Source organism: Garra rufa, chromosome 12 (assembly GCF_049309525.1).
Source record: "Garra rufa chromosome 12, GarRuf1.0, whole genome shotgun sequence".
NCBI classification, from domain to species: Eukaryota; Metazoa; Chordata; class Actinopteri; order Cypriniformes; family Cyprinidae; genus Garra; species Garra rufa.
The window spans coordinates 11,909,996-11,922,228 of record NC_133372.1 but is presented as its reverse complement, the minus strand read 5'-3'; the positions used below and the strand labels follow the sequence as shown (position 1 = coordinate 11,922,228).

The window sequence follows — 12,233 nt, the reverse complement described above, 5'->3', positions numbered from 1 at the left end:
ACTGAGGGACTCTTATGCAACTATTACTATTAGGTTTCAAACACTCACTGATGCTACAGAAGGAAAAACTATGCATTAAGAGCCAGGGGTGAAAACTTTTGAACAGAATGGAGATGTGTACATTTTTCTTATTTTGCCTAAATACCATATTTTTTTCCATTTAGTACTGCCCTTCAGAGGCTACAGAAACTAGTTATATGTTTCCCAGAAGACAAATTAAGTTAAATTTACCCTGATATTCAAATTCAAAAAGTTTTCACCCCCGGCTCATAATGCATCGTTTTTCCTTCTGGAGCTTCAGTGAGTGTTTGAACCTTCTGTAATAGTTGCATGTGAGTCTCTCAGTTGTCCTCAGTGTGAAAAGATGGATCACAAAATTGTACAGTCATTGTTGGAAAGAGTTTAAATACACAAATACACAAAAATACACTGAAAAACCAAAGAATCTGTGGGACTTGAAGTACTTTTCTGAAGAACAGCAGGCAGTTTAACTGTTCAGGGCAAATAAGGGACTATCACACACAACTATCACTAAACAAAAAAAACACAGCTGTGGATCATTCAGGCAACAACACAGTATTAAGAATCAAGTGTGTGTAAACTTTTGAATGGGGTCATAAACGTGGTAAAAATTCAACTTTTATTTTTTCTTGTGGACTGTATGTAAACATTTTATGTTAAATATCTTATTCAGGTCAGTACTAAATAAACAATAACATGCATTTTATATGATCCCTCTTATTTCGGTAAAATAATTAACATTTTGCAGATTCCGAAAGAGATATAAACGTTTGACCTCTACTGTATGTAACAGAAGAAACAACAGATCAAGTGGGACAGGAACTTAGTTAATTCTATCCATTGGTTGTTGATTGGTTGAAGGCAGATCTGAATGCAATTTTACAGAAAATTTGTGTTGTGGCACTTTATTAAATTTTGAGGTAAAAATTTAATGTATAAAGGGATGAAAGATTCACTGTAAGATCAATTATCAAAAATCTTTAGAAATTTTTTTTTTTTTTTTTTTTTTTCATTTTATTGTCCGCTGATGAAAATTTGATCATTAAGAAAAGTAATAGCACCTCAACAAGCAACAGGAAGAATTCAGACAGAACAAACACCAGATCCTCATGTATGAGCAAGGGTAACATTGTTAGTTGCTTAAGTAAGCACCACTAATAAAATCAAAATATTATGAAACTCTTCCTCACCGTAACATAATAATAAAACCTCTCTGGTTAATTACAAGTAGAAGAAAAAAAAACTATATTAACCTCTTCAACAGTAATTTCAAGGCAACAAAAGAAGGGGTGAGGAAAAGGCACATTTATTACACTCATTTGCTGAAATCTGGACCCTTAAGAAGTCATGGAGTTAATTGCCTGTTGGTTTTGCTTCAGTAATTCTAATAAAGCGATGCACATTGTCACTTTCATTTACCAACTAAAGCCACACAGTAGGGAAGCCAGTCCTACTGATAAGAGAATGGAGCTGTCCTTTCTGTCCTTCTCTCTGCATTTCTGTCTCACACACACACACAAATAATTCTCTCTCCCCCTCACATTCTCCCTCTCCGTTACTCTGACCTTTTCAAATAGGCTGGTCAATAAGGAGAGACACGTTCTGAATACCAACAGCACCCTAAAAGCGATAATCCTAAATTGGCTTAAAAGATACGGACACAAACTGTGGAGAATTTGCTTTAGCTGGTTTGCTTTTCTGGAAAATGAAAATGTGGAGACCGGCCTTGAGGGAAAAGTGAGATTAATGTATGGACTTGAAGGATGAACAGTCTCACATTTCTCCTGCCAGACCGTGGCAGACTGTCTACTCACCTGTTTCAGCCTGTAGTCAGCAGTGACTTGCGCCAGAGAACTTTCCAGAATCTTCCTGCTGGTCAGAGGGTCCAGCGCTGGAGATTGGGACTTGCGGGAGGAAGCTTGAGATTGCGCTTTGAGGGAAGGGGTGAGAGGGGGCGGCTTGGGGGAAGAAGACAGGGGAAGGGGTTTTGGAGGGGAGGGGACTGAGAGAGGTTTGGGGGAAGAGCATAACGACAGTGGGAGGGGCTGAGGTGATGAAGTGTGGGACTTGGTAGTGGCTGATGACGTTTTTGGAGAGGAGGTGCGATGCTGTGGAGAATGTTTAGGAGAAACGTCTCGACGCGACTGGGCGATTAGCGCTAACGGTTTAGGGCCTGCAGCCAGGCCGGTGGACTGGATGACGCTGGTGTGGAGGGGTCTTTCCCTGGCTCTGCTGCCCGATAGAGACAGCAGAGGGGGTTGAGACAGGCCTGGAGGAGGTGGAGAGCGATGCAGGTGCACTGGAGGAGAGGCCTCTAAAGGTGCACTGCCCCCCAGGCCTCCATGGAAGTCTTTGGCCTCCAATAGCCTGGCCTTTTCCTTCTTACTGAGTCCAGAGTTTGGCGTCACAATCTGGGCAAACAAGATAGAAGAGAGAAGTCCACTTGGTTAAGGTTTTACCACTAAGAAAGTGTTTTTCCACTCTCACCAACCCTCAGCATTAAACACGTTGTTTTTGTTATGCTACATTTAAAGGAATAGTTTACCCAAAAAGTAAAATTCTGTCATTAAACGAGAACTTCACTTCCAGAACAAATATTTACAGATCATTTAATCACCCCCTTGTCATCCAAGATGTTCATGTCTTCCTTTCTTCAGTCAATAAGAAATTATGTTTTTTGAAAAAGCATTTAAGGATTTCTCTCTATACAGTGGACTTCTATGGTGCCCGCGAGTTTGAACTTCCAAAATGCAGTTTCAAAGGGCTCTAAATAATCCCAGCTGAGGAAGAAGGGTCTTATCTAGTGAAACGATCTGTCATTTTTTAAACTAATTGACAATTTATATACTTTTCAAGCTCAAATGCTGGTCTTGTCTAGCTCTGTGTGTACTCTGTGTATTCTGGTTCAAGTTAGGGTATGTCAAAAATCTCCCATCTTATTTTCTTCTCCAACTTCAAAATCATCCCACATCACTGCAGAAGTACCGACCCAGTGTTTACGAAGTGAACATGCCAAGAAGATCAAACACCCTTTACAAAAAAGGTAAAACAGCGATGAAATATGATTTTGAAGTTGGAGAAGAAAATCAGATGGGAGTTTTTTGACATACCCTAACTGTCTTGACCCGGAATACACAGAGTACCCGCAGAGCTAGACAGTATTTGGGGTTAAAAAGCATATAAATTGAAATATTTTCAGAAAATTACCAATTGTTTTGCTAGATAAGACCCTTCTTTCTTGTCTGGGATCATTTAGAGCCCTCTGCATTTTTGAAGTTCAAACTCGTGGGCACTGTAGAAGGCTACTATATGGAGAGAAATCCTAAAATGTTTTCTTTAAAAAACATAATTTCTTATTAGCTGAAGAAAGAAAGACATAACATTTTTGGTTTTACTATAAATGAAATGGGGAACGAACATGCAAGATTTCTGTACTAAAAAAATGTCAGTTTTATATTATTTATATGTATTTGATTTTATTTAAATAATCATATTTTTAAAATGCATTTATTCGAATAACTCAGAATTAGCATAAATCTGTCCATATTGAGTTAAAATTATGGTTAATTATGGTCAAGCCATATTCAATTAGTTAAAATGCTTGCGATTGAAAAAAGTATTTATTAATGATAACTCTGGTTATTGTGTATATTAAACACGTTCAGTTTATTAGAATCTGCTCTTTAACTGTTGCATTTACGTGTGACTGACAAATATGCATTACATTAAATGTATTACTTAAATTAAACTAAAACAAAATTTTAAAATAGAGCATATGTAAATGATCTGTAATTAAGCAGATATTTTTATCCTAAGTGAGTTTAAATGCACTGGAGCAATCTGAGGTTAAGTGGTACACAATGGTGTGATTTAAACCTGCAACCTTTTGGTTTCCTGCCCAGAAATTGTAATAATCTATTAAGAGCAGCATCTTACTTTCATTTTCTTTTTTTTCTGCCGCTCCTTTTCTGAATCTGACTCCTCGCTGTCTTTACTCTGCTCATCTTCATCTTCATCATCATCATCTTCTTCCTCTCCAAGATCATCGATATCGCTGCTGCTCACTCCGTCGCTGTCAGTATCCAGCGATGATCCAGATTCGCTCTCGCTAACGCCAGACCCCTCTACCTGCTTCTTACGGGCTTTCTGCATGGGTTGACACAGGCGTCAGTCATGAGTCAATTTTAATGACTTCAACACACAATTAAATAACTGGTCATGTATGAGAAGTGTTTGTGTGTTCAGACTGTGCACTGCATGTCATGATGTTGTACCTTCTCTTTAGGTTTCTGTGAGGGTTTCTCCTGAAGCTCCCCTGTGCTGTTGCTATGGTGACTGGCCTTGCGGTCGCGGGCTTTGGCGTTGAGTGTCCGGCTGTGTTCAGGGGGCCGGAGCGCGGGGGAGGGGGAGGCAGAAGCCGAAACGGTTCCTTTAGCCGCAGATGGAGACAGTGAACGACCATTCACAGCTCCGTTCACACCTGTGCACAAAAGAGTTCACATACACTAATCAGATGGTTTTCAACTATTCAAATTCTTGCTACAAGTTAAAGAAACATTAACATATATACTGTACTATGTTTAATATCCTTTATCATGGATTTGTTGCAGAAGACCTCTTTATGAATTCAGCACTGGCGGCGACTGCTCAAGGCGATGATTACTGTGAGTACACCAGCCTGCAGGCTATATTACTGCTGCATTACTTTTGTTTAACTTTAAGTCTGCCTCCGAGGGATAGCGTGCATTTCCAGGAGGCAGATATAGACTGGGGTTGTACAGATTAATACCTTTGGAGGCCTGACTGCTCTTGTTGGGTGTTTTGGATGTGTAAGGATTGGCCTCGTGGTTGTGAAGCGGCGGGGCGAACATAGGCGGCAGACCCAGAAAAGGCGGGAAGAAGGCTGGAGGACTCCGTCCATGTGCTTCCGCTGCTCTCCACCATTCTGAGAAAAGAATGAGAAAATTATCTCATTACGTTAGGGTAGATAATCTAAATGAGACTTGACTGAAATAATAATAATAATAATAATAATAATAATAATAATAATTATGAGTATACTGTTATATAAATTTACAATATATATACACATTACAATAAAATACTGTTACTTAATATAGATTTAATGGATATTATATTTTTGGTTGATTTAGTTTCATAGGACTTGGTATTATCAGGCCTTCTGTGATGAATACATAACCAGACACATTGTAAGCTAAAAATAGTGTTGCTATTATTATTAGTATTCTTCTTCTTCTTAGTAATAATAATAATAATAATAATAATAATATTTATAAATAATATAATAATATTAATAACAGTAATTCTTCTTCTTATAATTATTATATAATTATGGATATACTGTTATATAATATTACAATAAAATACTGTTACTTAACATTGATTTATGAATATTATATTTTTGGTTTATTTACTTTGATAGGATAAACAACCACAAACATATTAAGCATTGTTGTTAATAATAATAATAATGTTTATTAATATTTATTATTATTATAATTATTATAAATTAGTAATAAAAGTGTAATTCTTCTTTTTCTCCTTCTTATATAATAATGGATATACTGTTATACAATATTACAATAAAATACTGTTACTTAATATTGATTTATGAATATTATATTTTTGGTTTATTTAGTTTCATCTGGCTTGGTGTTATTAGGCCTTCGGTCAGAAATAAACGACCACAAACATTGTAAGCATTATTATTGTTGTTGTTGTTGTTGTTGTTGTTACTATTATTGTTACTATACAATTATTGTTATACTGTTATATACCATCATAATATAATACTATTTTCAATATTGATTTATGAATATTTATTTAGGTACATAGGACTTGGTATCATCAGGGTATCAACACGCGCAAACATCGTTCTTATTGACAATAATAATAATAATAATCATTTTTTAATTAATTAATAATAATAATAATAATAATAATAATACATTTTATTACCCAAAAACATTGTTCTTATTGAAGATAATAATAATAACAATAATAATAATAATAATAATAATTATTATTATTATTATTATAAATGCTTAGTAATAATAATAGTAATTCTTCTTATATAATTATGGATATACTGTTATATAATATTACAATTAAAATACTGTTGATTTATTAATATTATATTTTTGGTCTATTTAGTTTCATAGGACTTCGTGTTATCAGGCCTTCGGTCATAAATAAACAAACATTGTTATTGTTAATAATAATAATAATAATAATAATAATAATAATAATAATAATAATAATTATTATTATTATTATAGTTATGGTTATACTATTATTATTATTATTAATAATAATAATAATAATAATTATTATTATTATTATTGTTGTTGTTATTATTATTATTATTATAGTTATGGCTATACTCTTAAATACTTACAGTAATATTGTAATAATAATAATATTATTGGTTTACGAATATTATACTTTTGTGTCATTGGTCACACAGGACTTTGTCTCATCAGGCTTTCTCTTACACACGTACCTGTGAAGGCTCCAAGTTGCGGGTGAGCTGCGAGGGCAGCAGAGACCCCCAGTCCTCCAAGACCCCCGAACTCTGGGCGGACCGTTGCCGGTGATAGCAGACCAAAGGCTGGGTGAGCCATGAGCGGGTACGCGCTGGGCACAGAGGTCACTGAACTGACACTGAAGGGCTGGTCACTGCCCGTCAACCCAAACAGAGGACCTGTCCCATCAAACACACACACAAAACACCATTACACATCTAACATTATGTAGTCATAGAAACCAGAATACTTGTAAAGGTTAATGTTAAATCTGTATATATCTCCCACATAAGTATTACTCTTCTAAACAGTTTTGCTTCCAAAGTAAACTGGTAAAAATACTGGTTGTTGTTTTTTCTTTTGCATTGAATGTAGTACGAATATAAATCTTTCTGCCTCTAGTGACACTTTAGGAACAGAGAGGGAAGTTATTTGTATGAGAACGAGAGTGAGTGTTAGTGTTGAGTGATTCAGAGTTCAGTGAGAGCTTATATGTGTTCTGAGTGTTTAAAGCGTTTTGTCAAGGTGTGTGGGCTTGTGTGTATGTATCAAAGAGAGCTTCAGGATGCTGTATGGCTTTCTGTGTGTGTGCGCCTATGGGAGAGTAAGACTCATAGTGCTGTATCAGCCTCTGAACCCACATATCTGGAAATGACTCTGAGCAATGCATATGAAGCTGCATTTTGAGCCACAAAGGCCTGAGACGTTTATGTTTGCACGGCCAATAAAGGAGACATTATGAGCCATTTCTCTTTCGTATTGTTTGTCAGTAATGTGTGTTTAGATGTGCATGAGAGCAGATGTGGAGGGGTTTCCCCGCACATCCCCAGAAGTTAGCTAAATACGATGAGACCTTCCCTTGGGTTCATTTGGGGACATCTTAAAAAATGAGTCATTATCATTTTTTGTTTAAAAAATCTAAAATGCTGATAGCATTCTGTTAGGGGTAGGAGAGTCTATTGTATTTATAATGAAATAATAAATGAAAATTATATAATTATTTATAAATAAAAAACAACCGTTTTTTATGTTCATTTAGGCCGTTAAGTAAATGTGTGTGAGCGACTCTACGAGAGACAGTTTGATGGCTGTTAATGTTAATGTAATCACAGGCTTTCTGACAGTATTTGATTAATAACTATGATCAGACCAAATGAAAGTCTCCGCGTGATAGAACAAGGAAGAAGTGGGAGAGAAGACGCCCAAAGCGCTCCCGCATCTCCACAATATTCTATAAGATATCACAACACCCTCTCTGAGTTCGATAAATCACTTCAATCTCTTGTTTGACATTGTATAGGCTCTCGGTATACATGTAAACACAGAGCTCTTCGTATTAATCATCGTCGTCGTCATCATCATCCAGATTGCATCCTTTCTGGGATCGATCTCCTCTGGCAGCGCTGATGCTGCCCATTGTCTCCTTCAGGAGTCACATGTAATTTCTAAGCCGCATATTTCATGCAAATTCAATTTCCATTAGGGAGCACAGAGAAGAAAGGCTTGAGCGCACCGTTCCGCCAGCGCAGCACCGCGCCAGCTCTCTCTCGCACGCACACACACACACACACACACACATACAGAGAGAAAAGTGATGATGGGAAATGCAGGATTTTTGCAGATAGCTATAACTCCAGGAGGGACAGAGAGGAGGAGAGGGCCTTGACTTCTCTTTGCTGTTGTTTATGTTTGAAGACTGTAGGAACTGTCTGCTGCATGCAGATTTTCTGCAGGATTTTTCCCTAGAGTCCACTTAGAATGTTTGTCCACTTGAAAAGTCATAATTTAGTTTTACATGACCAGTTCCCACTCTCTCTGTCTGACCCTTAAACACTAGCTGTTTTTGTTACTGTACCTTAAAAAAAAAAAAAATTTAATAATTGGCCAAAAAAAGAAAATTCTGTCATTCTCTGTCAAAACCCATTGCCTATATGTGACCCTGGACCACAGAACCAGTCTTAAGTAGCACGGGTATATTTGTAGCAGTACCCAAAAAAACACTGTATGGATTTTTCTTTTATGCCAAAAATCATTAGGATATTAATTATCACATTTCATGAAGATATTTGTAAATTTCCTATTGCAAATATATCAAAACTTAATTTGTGATTAGTAATATGCATTGCTAAGAACTTAATTTGAACAAATTTAAAGGTGATTTTCTCAATCATTTTGACTTTTTTGGCACCTTCAGATTCCAGATTTTCAAATAGTATCTCACCCAAATATTGTCCTATCCTAACAAACCATACATTAATGTTCAGCTTATTTATTAAGCTTATTCAGATGATGTATATATCTCAATTAAAAAAAAAAGACCCTTATGACTGGTTTTGTGGTCCAGGGTCACATATGATATAAATTTTTGTCTGTTCCTCACACTGAATGTCTTACAAAGATGCAATCATGCAAATCTGTGGACAAAATCCATTCATTTCATTGTGTATTCACGCAATTGTGAATTCTGCATGACTAACAGACAGCTGCTTGGTTTGAAAGTGGCTAACGTGTGAGCTTCATACATCACTGCACTATTGACAACACACAAATAGACCTTTTTTGCCTGCAAAATGTTGCTAATCTGACCTTAAGACATGAAATTTAGAGTATGGAATAGGAGTCATATCGACTGCATTTAAGATTCTTTGTCGGCACTTCATCTTGACACAATGCACCAGTCTTAAGTTTTAAGTAGCACAGGTATATTTGTAGCAATAGCCAAAAATACATTGTATGGGTCAAAATTATAAATTTTTCTTTTATGCCAAAAATCATTAGGATATTAAGTAAATCTCTAATATTTTGTAAATCTCCTATTAAATATCTAAAAACTTTTTTGGTTGGTAATATGCAGTGAACTTCTTTGGGACAAAAGGCGATTTTCTCAATATTTAGATTTTTTTGCACCTTCAGATTCCATATTTTCAAATAGTAAACCAAATATTGTCCTATTCTAACAAACTATACATCAATGGGCAGCTTAATAATTCAGCTTATTCAGATGATGTATAAATCTCAATAAAAAAAAAAAAATGACTCTTATGACTGTTTTTTTGTTCCAGGGTCACATGATATAAATTTCAGTCTTTTCCTCACACTAAATGTCTTCAAAGATGCAGTCATATTGTTATTCTGCAAATTGCTGTGGACAAAATCCAGTCATTTCATTGTGAATTGACACAGTTGGAAATGTTGCATGACCAACAGACAGCAGCTTGGTTTAAAATGTGACTTGTGTGCTTCATACATCACTACACTATTGACAACAGACAAATGGACCTTTTTCGCCTGCAAAATTTTGCTAATCTGACCTTAAGACATGGAATATAGAGCGCACTGAGTCATACCAATTGCATTTACAATTTTTTGTCATCATTTCATCTTGACACAATGCTGGTCACCAGTGTAAGCGTTTCTCAAAACTTCTCCATTTATCTTCCACAGAAGAAAAAAAAAGACATGAGGGAGAGTAAATGATGACACTTTGGGTTACTATTCCTTGAAAAGCCACCAAAAAACAAGGTACAAACATTAACAAAGTATGGTGAATTTTTCCTGAATATTTATAAACGTCACATGCTATTTTCTGACAGACATTTCGAAGTAGGAGTGATGCTAGTTTTGTGAATAATGGGTTAGAACATATTAAATTCAATTTGTGATTCCATTTGAAACATCCAGACAGCTTACCCACTGAACAGTGAGCAGTTTCTCATTCAGTAAAACAGTAAAGGGGATTTTTGGAATATTAACGTTTGAGTAGTTGGTCATGCGTTAATGTGCTAGAATGTCCTAGAAATAAAAAAAACACCCCACTGTGTTTATGACACATCTTAATGTTTTATTTATTACATTGGTATTTATTACAGCAACTTGTTAGTCTTTGCCAGATTCATTAAATGAACTGGTTCAAAGAGTTGTTTGTTATTGAATCGGACCCCACTGGTCACGCTGTGTTTTTGTTTTTGCATGCAGCCAGTTAACTCTTATTTCAAAAGAGCAAGAAAATCCTGTTTTGCATGATGTGTCTTCTTTTAATTAGGCTCTAGAACGGAAAAGAGAAGAAAGAAGACGACAGACAGCTTTCAGTTCCTGAGCTTAAGGCCTGTCCTTTTTAATTCTCAGACACACAAATCCAGTACAGCTTGTGTGTTTTGGGGTTTGTCCTGATACAGACAGTGGCGACGAAAGAAGGAAAAAAGGACGAAAAGAAGGAGCTTGAGAAGGAGAGAGGCGGATGTGAAGATAAATGAGAGGAAATATTCCCCCAAAGACCATCATCCGCTCCTGCTGGCGCACACACACACACACACACACACACACACACATACAAAAAACACACACAGTGGCAGAAACGCCAGTTTCATATTAATGCGCTTTCAGCCGGCAATAATTAAATCAGCCTCTGAGAGGAGCAGAGCAGAATTACCGGATTACCTGATATCCTTCTTATTTTATCTTTCTCCTTCGTTCTCTCTCACCGTCGCTCTCTTTCTTCGCTTGTCCCCCACCCCCCCACCAACACACCTTCCCATGTTCTCCATCTTCTGACAAACCGAGCCATCTTGAAAAGCGGCACTGTCCTCCCCCACCTGTCTCCTCGTTCGCTCTCTTATGTGGGATGCGGCGGAAGCCGATTAATGTGCCCTCCGTTTGCATCAATCACATTTCTACAGACAGATCTGACAGCCGACTTAATTGTCTGTGTGTCTGAGGGGGACGGCGAGAAAAAGTGCGAACATGTGGCCGCCGTTTGTTCTGCGAGAGGTTAAAATATTCTCTGTTTAAGCCCAGATGCACCTCGTTCTCGACCTGAACATCATCTATCGCTCTGGCACGCTTGTGGGCCGGTGATTTAGTGGGACAAAGTGTTAATTGCGTTTAAAGCGGTAATGATAGCGCTGTGAGAACCTGTCGAGGGATGGTCTCATTCTGAACGTTAATCAGCTCAACTAGGACTGAATTACCGAGGTCCTCTTGTCTGTTTAACCCAAGTAAATCACTTTTTGTTAAATGGATCATTCTTTGCTTTTGGATTTCGTCCCATTATATGTCACATGAGCATGCTTATGTCTATTGTACAGGTCATCACAGCTATAGTGATATTCAGTAATACAGCACTCTTGCTTATGAAATACTGTTCTATAAACATAAAGTTAATATTAAGTACCAGACACAATATGGCCAGCTATTTTATTTTTGCACAGCCAACAAAAATAGTCCCAAAAGAGGACAAAGCAGGATCAAGTGCTGGAATTCTATGTAGCAATCACAGACAAGAGGAGTGATGCAAACTGTCCCAGTCCTGTTTTATGAAACATCAGCACTCTTGGAATTGAACACATCATATTTTCACAATTAACCGTTTAGTGGGATACTGAACAACTAGCTGCCCAGAATAATTAAGCTGGTTTCAGGTTCATCAGTGAAGCAGAAAGAAAAAAATAATGTTGAGGGTCATTGATTTTTATTTTATGCCAAAAATCATTAGGATATTAAGTAAAGATCATGTTCCGTGCAGATATTTTGTAAATTTCCTACCATAAATATAGCAAAACTTAATTTTTGATTAGTAATATGCATTCAGTGGTGTCAAAAGTATTCACATTCAGTACTCAGGTAGAAGTATAGATACTTTACTCAAGGAAAGGGTAAAAGTACTGGTTT

General features: G+C 36.6%; 1 protein-coding gene across 13 annotated transcripts in view; it reads right to left on the bottom strand.

Moving 5' to 3' along the window:
* baz2ba (bromodomain adjacent to zinc finger domain, 2Ba) overlaps nucleotides 1-12,233 on the bottom strand; it is a 109,087-nt gene that overhangs the window by 37,863 nt on the left and 58,991 nt on the right. For all 13 annotated transcript variants that reach the window (XM_073852433.1, XM_073852439.1, XM_073852434.1 and 10 more), the window contains exons 4-8: nucleotides 6,545-6,745; nucleotides 4,811-4,966; nucleotides 4,296-4,501; nucleotides 3,958-4,167; nucleotides 1,836-2,432 (exon numbers count right to left, since the gene is read on the bottom strand). In XM_073852433.1, coding sequence (XP_073708534.1) covers nucleotides 1,836-2,432; nucleotides 3,958-4,167; nucleotides 4,296-4,501; nucleotides 4,811-4,966; nucleotides 6,545-6,745 — 1,370 coding nt within the window. The remainder of the gene's footprint in view (nucleotides 1-1,835; nucleotides 2,433-3,957; nucleotides 4,168-4,295; nucleotides 4,502-4,810; nucleotides 4,967-6,544; nucleotides 6,746-12,233) is intronic.